The sequence below is a fragment of the Castor canadensis genome, chromosome 14, assembly GCF_047511655.1.
Source record: "Castor canadensis chromosome 14, mCasCan1.hap1v2, whole genome shotgun sequence".
Lineage (NCBI taxonomy): Eukaryota > Metazoa > Chordata > Mammalia > Rodentia > Castoridae > Castor > Castor canadensis.
This window is the reverse complement of record NC_133399.1, coordinates 10,472,739-10,487,623: the sequence shown is the minus strand read 5'-3', so window position 1 is coordinate 10,487,623 and position 14,885 is coordinate 10,472,739. Positions and strand designations below refer to the sequence as shown.

The 14,885-nt window shown below is 38.4% G+C and overlaps 1 protein-coding gene across 26 annotated transcripts in view; it reads left to right on the top strand.

Moving 5' to 3' along the window:
* LOC109678387 (uncharacterized) overlaps positions 1-13,900 on the top strand; it is a 128,238-nt gene extending 114,338 nt beyond the window's left edge. For all 26 annotated transcript variants that reach the window (XM_074053781.1, XM_074053778.1, XM_074053779.1 and 23 more), the window contains 3 exons: positions 3,746-3,872; positions 4,093-4,147; positions 5,860-13,900. In XM_074053781.1, coding sequence (XP_073909882.1) covers positions 3,746-3,872; positions 4,093-4,147; positions 5,860-6,874 — 1,197 coding nt within the window. In that variant the 3' untranslated portion in view covers positions 6,875-13,900. The remainder of the gene's footprint in view (positions 1-3,745; positions 3,873-4,092; positions 4,148-5,859) is intronic.
* Positions 13,901-14,885: the final 985 nt, after the last annotated feature.

Here is a 14,885-nt window from a genome sequence, read left to right as displayed (position 1 = left end):
ATATAGGTGTTAGCCACCTGTACCCACCTACTGGCTTGCTTTTTGTTGTTCATTGTTGTGGCATACTTCAGTGCAGTGAAACAGCAGGAAATGAAACTTAAGGATCCTTTCTCTGAGGTGTATGGTGCCTTTCCTATTTTCCCCATTCATTTGGCTAAGATTACATGAACTAGTATTCATTGTCTGGTTAGCAGAGGGGGAAAAGAAAAATGAATGTAAAAGTCTTGACTGGAATCTTCAGTCCCTTGAAAATCACATCACATGGAGGACAGAGTTCAGGTAACAGTGGAGGGAGTACAACAACAATGGCCCCTCCAAGAGTCACATTGAAGGACAGCTGCACAGTATTTGCCAAATGGTCACCCTGAAATCTACCCTCTGCATCCAAGTGGTTTCTCAAACTCATTCAATTTGTTTTAGCAGAGGAAGTGCAGCATTCTGTCATTGGTACTTGCTGAGTTGAAACTGACTAAAATTAAGTACAATTTATCATCCAATCCTTTTTCTGAAAATGACAAGCCTTCAGTAGTCTCCTGACATTCAAAATACCCATATAGGAGAGGTGTTGGCAGTGAAATTTTTTGTTAGGAAGAATAAATTCATCATAGTTCTTATTCTGCTGTGTTCTCTGAATCCTATCCCCTGCCTATGTAAATTAATACATTATTTTGGGACTCATCTTAAATGTTTCCTCAGCAACTGTCCTTACTCCCACTTCAATTAGCTTTATTGCTTTCTTGGAAGATTTCAGTCATAAGAAAGAAATTGTTCTGAATAGTGTCACCTGTAATTTTATCAATTGCTACTCCTTAAATAATGGAATTCCCTCTTGAACAGATATTAGCTCTAATTTCCACACAGCATCTCTGAAGTGTGGATTTATAAGGTTGTGCTAAGACCCCTGGTATTTACAAAGGTAACAGTCAATTAAGAATTCTCCGTATGTTCTCGATGGCCATGTTGTGTTAAGAGGTTAGGGAAAAGAGAATCAAAATGATGTCTTCACCCAAGACATGAGTGATTTCTGGAAGATAATTTCAAATGAGTGATTTAAATTGAACAACATAAGAGAGTCTCAGTTGGATTGAAGAAAGGGACAGTTATAGTGCTTGAAAAGATAGCCTGCTAGGATTCAATGGAGGCTGTTACTGGGAGGCTTCTGCTTCCAAGCAGCCAGGCCAAATAGTTTAGCAGACCCCCATCTCCAATATTACCAGAGCTAAATGGACTGGAAGTATGGCTCAAGTGAGGCTGGTCTGCAAGCAAGATGCCCTCAATTTAAACCCCGGTACCACAAAAAAAAGAAAAAGAAAAGGGTATTTATAGTTTATAATTTACCCCTCCCACAAACAAGTTCATGGTTTACTGATAGCAGGTATGAAAACAGTGTTTCAAATGGGTAAGTGGGACTTGTATATGCAAATTTGCCAACCTCTGAACAGTGCCCCTGTGAAGGTCAAGGGGTCAATGAAAGCAGAGGAACAAGGGGGAGAGCTCATGTTTGATTAGTTGTCTCTATTTGAGTTTTTTTTTTTAGAAGGGGTTGGTAATTCTGGGACTTGAAGTCAGGACCACACACTTGGCTAGGCAGATGGTCCAGATATTTTGTCAGTCTGAGGTGGTGATTCTGTTTGCCATGGACTGAGAGTTTTGTTTTGGCATTCCCAGCATTCTTGTAGTCAATCTGTAACATGTTCATGAAGAAAATCTCTGAAGATCAGGTTTAAAGAAAGACTCATCAGGTGGTATCCTGGAGAAAGAGATTATGGAGAGGATGGATTCTTTAGGTTACAACCTTAAATTGACCTCAGGTGAGAGTTTGCCTCTGGCCAATAATAAGTAAAACACAGATCATTTCCAAAGTGATAGGAGGGGAAGGCAGGAACTGGTAAGTCCCCAGAGTTAAATTATTCCATGTTCCTGCTTCAGCACCAGGAACTGATCCTCTGTGACTCTTCATTTGTGTGGTCAAAGTCTTGACTGTCAACTTTAGCAATGTAGGTTTTTATTTTGGTTTTGTTTTGTTTATTGTTTGTTTGTGGCACTGGGGTTTGACCTCAGCACATCACACTTGCTAGTCAGATGCTCTTACTGCTTGAACCACTCCTGCAGTCCTTTTTCTGATGGCTGTTTTTGATATCAGGATTCCCAAACTATTTGCCAAGGACTGGCTTTGACCTTTAGTCGTCCTTATCTCTGCCTCTTGAGTAGCTAGGATTATAGGCACCTGGACTCCAATAATTTTTGTATAAAATTGAATGTCTCCATGTCTTAGGGCTCATTGTTTCCTCATGAATAAAGTCTCATTAGGCCCAAAGTGCATTCCCTTCTTAAAATATTGAAGTTGGGTATGTCCCATTTCAATTTACAATTGTATTATTGCCCATTATAGATGGGACTACACTGCTCGCTCTCAGTAGGTGCTAGTTTGTTGGTACATCCTGTATTAAAGAGATTGCAATTTCTACTACTGTTCTTCCATGGCTACTCTACTATGAATCAATTTCATGTATACATGTCAGTTCATTGAAGATGCTTTTCCTTATCAGCGATATATTTGTTAATCTCTATATTAATGGTGCTGTGTGATGAATACCATACTTTCAATATCTTATATGAGGGACAGTAGCTCTCCTTTTCTTGGTCCAGAGGTTTTACTGTATTTGCAAAATTCAGGGAAGTAATTTTTGTTGACTAGTGAAAGGTTTGTTTTGGGGAATTCAGGAATATTATTGGTATGTGTGAGGAGTGAAATCTTGGTGACAATGAGCTGTTTCTTAGATCATATGCCATTTTTCTTTTTTCACTATTTTGACATTGCCAAATTAACAGTCTTCATGTACTTCCATTGCCTTAATGAATTATCCTTCATGAGTCTTATATTTAAGTTTGATCATAAAAACCAGCCAGGGGGATGACAGAGTAGCTCAAGTGGTAGAATGCATTTGTACCAATTATGAAGCCCTATGTTCAAATCCCGGTACTGCCAAAACAAGTAAAATCTGTAATAAAAGGATAATATACTAAAAAAAGTAACCAATTAGAAGTGTTGAAGTTTTGTTTTACTCCAATCACAGTGTGCGCACTGGACTTCCTCTGTAACGGGCTGTGACAAGAGGTGTGATGTTGTACCTGTCAGGTCAGCTCATTAGAGATTAGTCATCCAGAGTGTATTTTGGGGACTGATCAGTTAAGCTGCCTCTAATGATTATGTTAGAATGTTGTAAGCACTCTGAGAGACGTGCCAAGGGAATTACAGAAATAGAATATTGTTGGTGCTGGTGGCTAGTGACTGTAATCCCAGCTAGTCAGGAGGCAGAGATTAAGAGGGTCACAGTTAGAAGGCAGCTTGGCTAAATAGTCAAGTGACATTGTTTGTTTTCTTTTTTCTTGTTCCTTGTGGGAATGTGGTTTGAACTCAGGGCAACATTCCACCAACCCTAGTGATATTAATTGCCTTGTGCAAGCTCAGTTGAAGTTCATTGGTTGACAGAAATTATAGACCTACTCTTTAAGAAGTAATTGGGGTGATTCAGGAGCTACTGTTGTTGTTTTCACAACTATTTTCCAGCTAGAAGTAAAACTTCTGTGTGAGCGGGTGTGAGTTTGCATGAAGAGCAAGAGTTTAATAACCAAGACATGGAATGAACACTTTCTGAGCACAGCATGATGTGAATAGTTGAAGTCTGTATCTTCAGTACTGTCTATCTGAACTTCTCCTTGAAATACGCTTGTAATGTTTTAGGCATCTGTGACCTTTGATGACGTGTGTGTCAAGTTCACCCAGGAAGAGTGGGCTTTGCTGGATCCTTCACAACAGAAGCTGTACAGGGATGTGATGGTAGAAACCTTCAGGAACCTGGCCTCTGTTGGTAAGAATGACTTCACTCCCTTAGTCAATGAGAGAAACAGTGTTTGTTGCTCATCAGTGCTTTGGAATGATTCAAAATGTGGAAACCATAAGTTCAGAGGATATACCAGGTGTTGGCACACTATACCATAAGCCTACTTAGAATCTAGTAGATTTTCTATAGTAATATTATTCAAGATGTTTTCTTTTTCTGTCTCTATTTTATAAAAAATAACAAAAAGCCGAGGAAGATCAGACCATTGAAGAGGTGTACAAAAATTCCAGAAGAATTCTAAGGTAATTGGCATTCACAGGAGAAAGCAACTTAAACACTGAAGGAAAGGAATGTGAAACAGGTCATTTGAAGAGGAGGTCAGTAGTGAGAGGGGAGAGAGTAAATGAAGAGGGTAAAGCAGGGTATAGTTGATTTACCTTTATTGGTGTGTGGGGATTATGGTTTGAACTCTGCCCTTGGCACTGGCACGGCAAGCATACTAGCACTTGTGGCATATCTCCAGTCCATTTTGCTCTTGGTTTGTTGGATATGGGGTCTTGAGAAATGTTTGCCGTGGTGGACCTTGAGCCTGGATCCTCTCAGTCTCACTCTTCCTAATAGCAAGGATTACAGGAGTCAGCCACTCTCCTCACCATTTTGATGTATTTTCTGTACATGCATTTATATGGAACATTGAAACCTGTTGAAGTTTTTTTAAGGTGGGGAATTAGGTAGGAGGAAGAATAGTGGAGGGGATGAAACAAACTGGGATATAATATATGTACATAGGGAAATGTCATAATGAAATCCTGTGTATAAATATCATGTAGAAAATGTTAAAAAGGAAAAGAAAGAGACCAAGAAGTGTCACTTAAGAATCAAAGAGAAAAAAAAAAAGAGAAAGAAAAAAAAAAAAGAATAATAAGAATCAAAAAGGACTATAGGTGTGTCCCAAGAGATAGAATGCATACATTGCAGGTGTGAAGCACTGAGTTCAAACCCCAGTCCACAAAAAAGAAGAATTAAAAGAGTCATTGTAAAATTGTATTGTTTCCCTCTGTTCTCAGGATTGAATCCTGGGCCTCCAGCTTGCTACACAGGTGCTCTGCCACTTGAGCTCCTCCAACAACCCAGAATAAAATGTTCCAAGAAGAAAACAATGTTGTGGGCTGGTAAACTGGCTGAAGTGACACAGTGTACTGCCAACCTAGCCAGAATAAGGGTTGGTTTTCAAACATCGTGCCTTGGGTTCAAACCTTATCCTTAACCAAAAAAACAAAACAACAACAAAAAATGAGCCAGGTGCTGATGACTGACACCTATAATCATAGATAATTGGGAGGCATAGATCAGGATGATCAAAGTTTGAAACCATATTCAGGCAAATAATTCTGGAAATCCTAACTAAAAAATTCCTAATATGTAGAAGGTTTGGCAGACTGGCGCAGATGGTAAGAGTACCATCCTAGCTACTATGAGGCCTTCAGTTTAAACACCAGTACCAAAAAAAAAAAACCCCAAAGGAAATTCCCAGTCCAAAATATTTCCAGTATCAGAAATATGGAGTACTAACATGATGCCCTAAGTGATAATTTCTCTTGTTTTAATGTACAAAAATGTTGTTTCATGCAATAAATTGTGAAAAATATTATGAACTTTCCTTCAGGGTGTGAATATATGGTGTGTTTGAAGAAAATGAATTCTGTGTTTGGGTTGGTGCCTATAATCTTCAGTATACCTTCTTAGCATTATGCAAATACTTCAAAATCTAAATGATTTTCGTCACACCTTTTTCCATGTACAATACTCAAATGTATTTGAATGTAATGTAGATAGTCAGTGTTTGCAAAATACTGGGATGAATTCTTTAGATACCTGTAACAATACCACTGCTTTGATAATATCTTCCCTGGAACCATGCAACATATTCAGAAATTTTTTCAGGCCATAAAACCATTACTTCTGGTAAGTATTTATTAAAACAGGTTAGTAATGTGGTTCTCTTTATTTCTAGAAATGAAGTGGTAGGGAGATTCTGTGCACACATAGAAGATACTCAGTTTGGAGAAGTCTTCAGCCATACTCCATATCATATTATGAGCAATAATACTCCTACTAGAATGGGATCAAATGAAAACTACATATGTAAAAAAATCTTCATCAGGCATCCATCCCTGAGTCTACCCTTCAGTACTCAGAGTGAACCTGAGCCACATGAGTATCAGGAATATGTAAAAACCCACAGTGGTGAGAAACCCTGTGTATGTAAGAAATGTGGGAAAGCTTTTAGTTCTTCCAGTTACCTCAAAATACATGAAGAAATTCACACTGGATTGAAATCTTATGAATGTAAACAGTGTGGGAAAGCCTTCTATTCATACAGTGGCCAAAGAAGACATGAACAAGTTCATTGTAGTGAGAATCCATATGTATGCAAGCAGTGTGGCAAAGCTTTCACTTCTTCCTGGTACCTGAAATTGCATGAAGGAATTCACATTGGAGCAAAACCTTATGCATGTAAACAATGTGGGAAAGCCTTCTATTGGTCCAGTGACCTTCGAAGACATGTAAAAACTCACAGTGGTGAGAAACCCTATGTATGCCAGCAATGTGGGAAAGCTTTTAGTTCTTCCAGTTACCTCAAAACACATGAAGGAATTCACACTGGATTGAAATCTTATGAATGTAAACAGTGTGGGAAAGCCTTCTATTCATGCAGTGGCCGTAGAAGACATGAACAAATTCATAGTAGTGAGAGACCATATGTATGCAAGCTGTGTGGCAAAGCTTTCATTTCTTCCTGGTATCTGAAATTACATGAAGGAATTCACATTGGAGCAAAACCTTATGCATGTAAACAATGTGGTAAAGCCTTCTATTGGTCCAGTGATCTTCGAAGACATGTGAAAACCCACAGTAGTGAGAAACCCTATGTATGTAAACAATGTGGAAAAGCTTTTAGTTCTTCCAGGTACCTCAAAATACATGAACGAATTCACACTGGAGAGATGATTTTTGCATGTAAGTAATGTGGAAAAGCCTTTACTTCATCCAGGTACTTCAAAATACATGAATGAATTCACACTGGAGTGAGTCCTTATGAATGCAAACAATGTAGGAAACCCTTCTATTCTTTCAGCAACCTTTGAAAACATACACAAACTCACCCTGGGGCAAAACTTATGTAAGTTACCAGTGTGGGAAAGCCTACTTTAGTTGAGTGTCCTTGAAAGACATGAACCAAGTCACAGTCAATGAAAGTACTTTATATGTAAGCCATGTGGGAAAGCCTTCTTTTCCTTACATGTTGTTAAAATGTATGAACACAGTACCACCAAAAGAAGAAAATGAAAAAAAAGATTATAGTATGATACAATTTACTCAAACTGTATCAGCTATATCTACATGTGTAATATGTAAATGTACCAATTAAAAGAAAGTGATAGCATTAATTTGAAAATAAGCAACTTTATATACCATTTATGAAAAATCATTGTACATATGAAGACATGAGTTAAAGACAAAATATCAGATGTGGAGGAGGCACAAGTTGAACTGAACTTTTATCAAATATGGTGACAGCACTTAATTACAATATTCAAGAAAATCACTAAAGAATTAGAATTTCAGTGTTTTAATCACAATGAAATTATAGGGATATGAAGTACTATATTTAGAGGGTAGTCTGATTTCACCATGCTGTAATATACATATATTTCAAAACATTTTACATTATTAATTTTTTACCCTATATGTATATTAAAAGTAAAAATGATAAAATAGTCTCAGAAATAAACCCAGACTCATAGACTCTTCTTATCTTTGACAAAGGTGCCAAAAATATTCTAGAAAGACAGTGTTGGAAAACTGGAAATTTATATGTAGAATTCTGCAGCTAGATACTTGTCTTCTGGTACCAATATGAATTCAAAATACCTCAAGCCACTATCTGCATATATAAAACAATCACAGTGAAATCTCTTTGTATTGTGAGTGTGTGCTAGTTCAAAATTAAAATTAACAAACACACACTAGAGGAGAATAGGCCATTCTGAGAGGACTAGTCATGTAATGTAGAGAGAAAATAAGGACAGTCAATCCCTTGCATGGGTACAATCACTTATTTGTACAAGTTGGTCAAGGCTGTGACTTTTTAGCACTGATTCCTTGTCAGACATAGATATCTGGGCTACAGATATCCTGTTTCTGGGCTTACAACTCACTTTTTGAGCTTGTATAATATAATTTCTAAAGGCTGGCAGAGTGGATCATAGGGTAACAGTGCCAGCCTAACAAGAGTGAAGGCCCTGAGTTGAAGCCCCAGTGCTGCTCCAACCCCAAAAACATAGTAATACTATTAATTCCAAAGATCACATCAGAACAGAAATAGCAAATACTGGTTTATTGTACATTCAAATAACTAATTAAAATATTTTTATAATTGATATCTGGGCACCATTGGGATCACTTTTAATCCTGGCTGTTTGAAAGCAGAGACCAGGAAGAACAGAGTTTGAAGCCAGTGAGGGCAAATAGCTCTGAGAAACTGTCTTAAAAATACTCAATACCATTCAGTGCCTATGAAGTGGCTCAAGTAGTAGAAGGTCTTTCTAGCAAGTTGGGGTTCCCAAGTTCAAACACCAGTAGCGCCAAAAAATCCCAATAACAATAGAACTGCTATGTGCTTGCCTCTGCTGTACTTTTCCTGGGCATACACGGGAAGGAATGTAATGCCTGTGTGTATTGTAGCACTATTGACAATGAGCAAGCTATGGAATTAGCCTCCATGCCAAACAACCAATGTAACAATATGAAAATGCAATATATATATTAATATTACACACCCATAAAGAAAAAATGGGATTATAATTTGCAGGAAAATGGACAGAGCCAAAGATCTTCATGTTAAGCAAAATGAACAAGTCTCAGAAAGAAAAATGCTGCACATTTTATATAATATGCATAATCTAAAGCTTTTACAAGAATGTGCAAGTGGGACTTTTGAGGTGGAATTCACTGGGAAAGGGATAGAAAATACCAATATCATGAAAGGATGAGTGTGAAGGGGAGCATTATATGGATCCATTAAAATAGTGCAATGAAGCCCATTAATCTAAAAGGCAGGGAGGAAGGAGCACGATGAGAAGAAAAAGTAATGGGATGAAACTTACGAAAGTACATTATGGGATTGTATGGTAATAGCACAGTGAAAGCTCTTTGTACAGTAACGTATGCTAGTAAACACATGTCAAAACTCAAGTGGAAATCCACAAAATATGTATAGATGATATATTTTAATTATAAACCAAAAAGAAGGAGAAAAGAATCCAACTTGGTCCTAGAGGAGTGACGCAAGCAATACAGCCATGGCTAGCAGCAAGAAGAAAATGTAATTCATTTCTTACAGCTAAATTAGTACCCAGTTCATTTATGGTAGCACATTTTTCCCAAGGCAGACACTTTACCACTTGAGCCATTCCTCCAGAACCACAAACTTCATAAAAGTAGTGATTGGAAAGGACAGCAGAAGATGCTAAGACACATGGTAAGAAGCCTAGTCTGGAAATTCCAGACTGGTTTGGTTAAATGCAATTCTACCCAAGACTGGGCCAGGTTCACTCAAGGGGAGGAAGCCTGGGCTACAGGGAGCAATAAGTGTAACCTGTCCAGGAAGCAACCTATAAACTCATTTGCGACTGTCCCTCAGAAAACCCTTATAGGACACAAATGAGATAACTGGAATACGCAGAAAATCTGGATGAACATAAGAGATGTGGGCAAAATCTTAGGTCTCGCAAATGCCTTCAGAAGCATGACATGGCTGTCACTGTAAAGAGACTTAACAATATACGGCGACTATGCCTTTGGGTGTCACAGTTCTAGTCAGATACACAAGTGGGAAGAGAAACCACAGTAAAGTAAACAGTGTGGAAAAGCCTCTAGTACTTCTTGTTATGTGAAATACACGAAAGACCACATTGGGGAGACAACTTATGTATGTAAGCACTGGGGAAAAGCCATCTTGTCTTTGACTCATGTTCAAAACCTGAACATATTCATAGGGCAGAAAAACTAAGTAATGTGAGAAAATCTTCATTTCTTTAATTGACATTTGAGTACAAATATGATGTCACAGTGGAGAGAAGCACTTTGTATTCAAGCAATATGGAAAACCTTTATTTGACACAATAACCTTTGAAGACATGAATGAATACACACAGGTGAGAAAATGTAAATGCAAACAATGTGGAAAATCCTTCATTTGTTCTGATTCCCTTAAGAGGCATGGGTGGACCCATTCAGGAGACATTTACTAAATACAGAATGTGGAAAGGCCCCATTATCACATGAACTCTCTAGCAGATATAACACTGGATAAGAAAGGGAAGTAGCTACCTACCATGTAAACTGGGAATGCCTCTAATCATTTGTGTTAAGTTGAAGAATATAAAATAGCATATTGTGCTGAGAAATCCTCACTGGGAGAGATGTTACAAAGTCTTCATGTAAGAACACACCCAAGATCAAAACCTTTTAAATATAAAAAAGACAGCAAAGTTGTCATTTAAAATAAATACTGTGTCTTCCTGTTGTGACAGGAAAGTAACCACAAAATGCTCACAGATACCAGGTACTAGTGACTTGCTCTTGTAATCCTAGCTACTCAAGAGGCAGAGATCAGGAGGATAGCAGTTCCATGCCAGCCCAATCAAATAATTCAAGTGATGTCATCTCAAAAGTTCCATTAAAAAATGGCTGGCAGAGTTGCTCTTGTGGTAGAGAGTAGAGTGCCTGCCTAACAAGCCAGAGGCCAGAATTTAAATCCTAGTACTATCCAAAAAATTCTCAAAGGTATAATTTTACCTTAATTACTAATGACGACCCAACCTTGCTTACTGATTCAAGTTTATCCTGTCCTGTTTTTGTTCTCTTCCATACCACCATGCTCTTCATCTCTGTCACTGGAAGGAGAGATGGAGCTTTTGGGAAGTAGACGTGCAGCTTCTGAGATGTCCCAGTAAGTCAGGAAAGACACAGAAGGCCAAAACAAGTTTCCATTCTTAAAACCATTTTGAGTGATGGATCTTTCCTTTGTATGGGCAGATTCTGCTTCCCAGACACATATTCTGTATTGTTCGTTAATAGCTTGTTGAATGTGTTGGGAGGTGGGGAGGTTTTTTTTTATGATACTGGTTTTGAGTTCACATCCTTGGTTGGTAGACACACCTACTTCTTGAGCCACTCTGCAGCCTTTTTTGTGTGTTGGTTCTTTTTGTTTTGTTTTGTTTTTTTTAAATAGAGTCTCCTGAACTATTTGCATGGGTCTGGCTTCTCACCAGTTTCCTCTTTTGGGCAGTATTGAAGTGATGAGGTCTGGGCCTCAAGGATGAATGCCCCTCTTTATAGGTCCTGGTGTAATGAGCTTCAGTTGTGTTACCCAATCGCATTCTGATGGGAGGATTCGCCATGAAGACCTTCAAGAAGTCCTGGTGCCATGTCCCTGGACTTTCCAATTCTGAAAATTGAAGGAACACATTTCTACAGTTTCCTTTTTTTTCTTTTCTCCTTATATTTTATCATTTTTACATTTACTTACATATGTACACATTGATGGTACCTGCAGGCTTTCTTTTGGTTCCTGAGATGCACATTTCTGTTAGAAACCTCCTGTTAACTACAGGCCAACCCAAGAGCCTCTGCTCTCCCTTGGCCTACTTCAAACATAGACTTGTGCCTCATTTCTCCTAACTGAGATGTAAACTTAAGACTCTTGATGATCTGTCAGCGTAGGGTATAGATGTAAACAATCTTAGCTAAAAGCTCAGGAATAGCTAAAGAAATTGAACCCATCAGCATTCCAGCAAGCCAATATTCTCATGTGTAGACATGACTCATCAGTAGCTGGAAGTTCACAAAGTTGATTCTTAACAAATGGTTCGTGGTCCCACTTTACCCAGTGGGGATCTCCTTTGGGCAGATAATGACATCAAAACATAAATGATTTCTTTAATTCTTAAGGATGAATATCATGCCATTTCTCCAACTTTCATTCTTACATGTGACTAAGAGTGATTCACATAATTGATAACACAACTTGGCTATTTGGTATTTTTCATAAATTGGTATTCATAAAGTAAAATGATTAAATAGATTCTGTCAAAAGGCTTTGTTCTATAAATGTCAGTCACAATGTTTGGTGACATTGTAGCACTGCATATAATGATAACATACATCCAAATAAATATAATAGTATTATCAGCTGTACTTGGAAGAGAATGTGGTCTTTGGCTTGCCTAAGGGGGTAGCATGTGAAACACTGGAGGGACACTTGTCTCATTTCATCTTCATGGGCAGGACATCACTTCAGCATCATCTCTAGAAACTAATTCTCAAATTCAGCTATAAAAAGGACTGTTCTTTTTTTTTCTCTTTAGAAGATACTGGCCTTTGAACTCATTGTTTGGAGCTTGTTATGAAGGTGTTCTGTTCTTGAGTCACTCCACCAGTGAAGACAGTCTTTGAGTTCAAGTTTAAAATTGAATCCTTGATGCTGGACCTCCTGTACTTGGGGTCTTGTTCAGTGCTTGTAGTTTACGAAGTCAGCATTAGCCTGGCACTGGAACGTCATGTCTGTACTCCTAGCTAGTCAGGAGGCAGAGATCAGCAGGATCACTGTTTGAAGCCAGCAGAGCAAATAGTTGGTGATACACTATCTTAAAAATACTGAACAAAACAATAGATTGGTGGACTGGCTCAAGTGGTAGAATACTTGCTTAGCGAGTGTGAGGCTGTGACTTCAAATCCCAGTATCGCAAAAACAAACAAAAAAACTGAGGTAATACTCAGAGTGACTGTCCTCAGCAATGGAGAAAGGTACGCTCTCTCATGTTCATGTTGAGGTAGATGGGGTAGAAAGCTGTGGTGACTCACAGACCTTTGGATTGCTGCAACAAGATTTAAGAAGTATATGAGTAGCTCTTTCTACTGTCTTTCCATGCCGTCATGTGGTGTGCATGACTGTTCTGGCTGACAATCTGAAGAGCATCACCCACCTGAGAAGAGAGGCAAAAGCCTGGTCCTGATAGGGCCATACCCTGACATTGCTGTCTGGTTTCTAACTGGGATATGAAGGATGGTTACATTTCAAATTTCAAACCATTGATGATCACAGAGTTGTGAAAATTGCTGTCAACCTCACAGGAGGATTAAACATATGCTGCTCAAATATCTAGAAAAATGGCAGAATCATCTGCTTCCATCTTGTTATTCTAGTTGCATTATCCATTCAACCTCAGCTGCCACACAAACAATGCAGAAGGAAGGCAATCACTGGAGGGAAAATCGTGGGATTCTTTTAGGGGGAATGTAAAATAGGCATACAAATAAAATGTCTCAAGGGTTAAAAAAAAAGTGGGGTATAACACAGATTAACTAACTTTTTCTATTTTACCAAATCTGGGTAATCAAGAGCAACTAAAATCTGCTAGAAGAATATTTATGATATTAAGAGTGAAGACATAATCAGACAATAGAATAGAAAAATTTACCATATATGTTTTACATCTTCAGCCATCTTTGACATACAGACATAAGCTGCAGGTTTAAGCAGAGAAAGAACTGGGGACAGGGCAGAAAAGCTATACATAACTAAGCAGTCAGTCACAGGTGTGGTCTGGTTGGTCATTATCTCAGTCTTTCTTCTGGGACAGGGTCAGAAGTTGTTAATTGGAGTCAGGCAAGTGCTTCATCTCAGGAAGATTTACTGTTGGGAGTAGTTTCAGTTCCATGTCAAAAAGATGTCTTCAGTTCTGTCCATTCTGGAATCCAAGGTGATTCCAAAGTGACTGCAAAAATAATGGCTTAGAGCAAAGACAAATACAAAATGGAAGCAGGGATGCCAAGGTTCTTCGGTTTTAAGTTAATTCATGTGCCCAACGAAGGAGTCAGGGGTTTCCACAAAAGCAACTTGAGCACTTCTTACAGGAACAGTGTCCTGTTTTTTTTTTTTAATTTTAATTTTTTATTTTTTTATTATTCATATGTGCATACAATGCTTGGGTCATTTCTCTCCCCTGCCCCCACCCCCTCCCTTACCAACCACTCCCCCCTTCTCCCCCCCTCCCCTTCGATACCCGACAGAAACTATTTTGCCCTTATCTCTAATTTTGTTGAAGAGAGAGTATAAGCAATAATAGGAGGCACCAAGAGTTTTTGCTAGTTGAGATAAGGATAGCTATACAGGGAGTTGACTCACATTCATTCCCTGTGCGTGTGTGTTACCTTCTAGGTTAATTCTTTTTGATCTAACCTTTTCTGTAGTTCCTGGTCCCCTTCTCCTATTGGCCTCAGTTGCTTTTAAGGTATTTGCTTTAGTTTCTCTGCATTGAGGGCAACAAATGCTAGTTAATTTTTTAGGTGTCTTACCTATCCTCATACCTCCCTTGTGTGCACTCGCTTTTATCTTGTGATCAAAGTTCAATCCCCTTGTTGTGTTTGCTCTTGATCTAATGTCCGCATATGAGGGAGAACATACAATTTTTGGTCTTTTGGGCCAGGCTAACCTCACTCAGAATGATGTTCTCCAATTCCATCCATTTACCAGCGAATGATAACATTTTGTTCTTTTTCATGGCTGCATAAAATTCCATTGTGTATAGATACCACATTTTCTGGATCCATTTGTCAGTAGTGGGGCATCTTGGCTGTAGGAACAGTGTCCTCTTTTGTCTTAAGACACACAAGATTGGCATGGAGCCTAAGAGCTGTTATTCACATACTTTTATATGACCTTGTGTGTTTCTTGTTTTCCCAGAGTCTTTAGTAAAATTATGCTTAATATAAAAAAATGCCTGAAGGATTTAATGTAGACCTGAAACTTTGAAACCAGTACAGTAAAATGTAGTAAGAGATGGGCAGAGCCAACAACTTTCTGAATGGGACTCTAATACCTCAGAAATAGGAGACAGAATTGACAAAAGGGATTGAGGCAGGCTAGAGGTAGGGAAAGTTTGGGTCTCAGAAAAATATTGCATTTCCGAT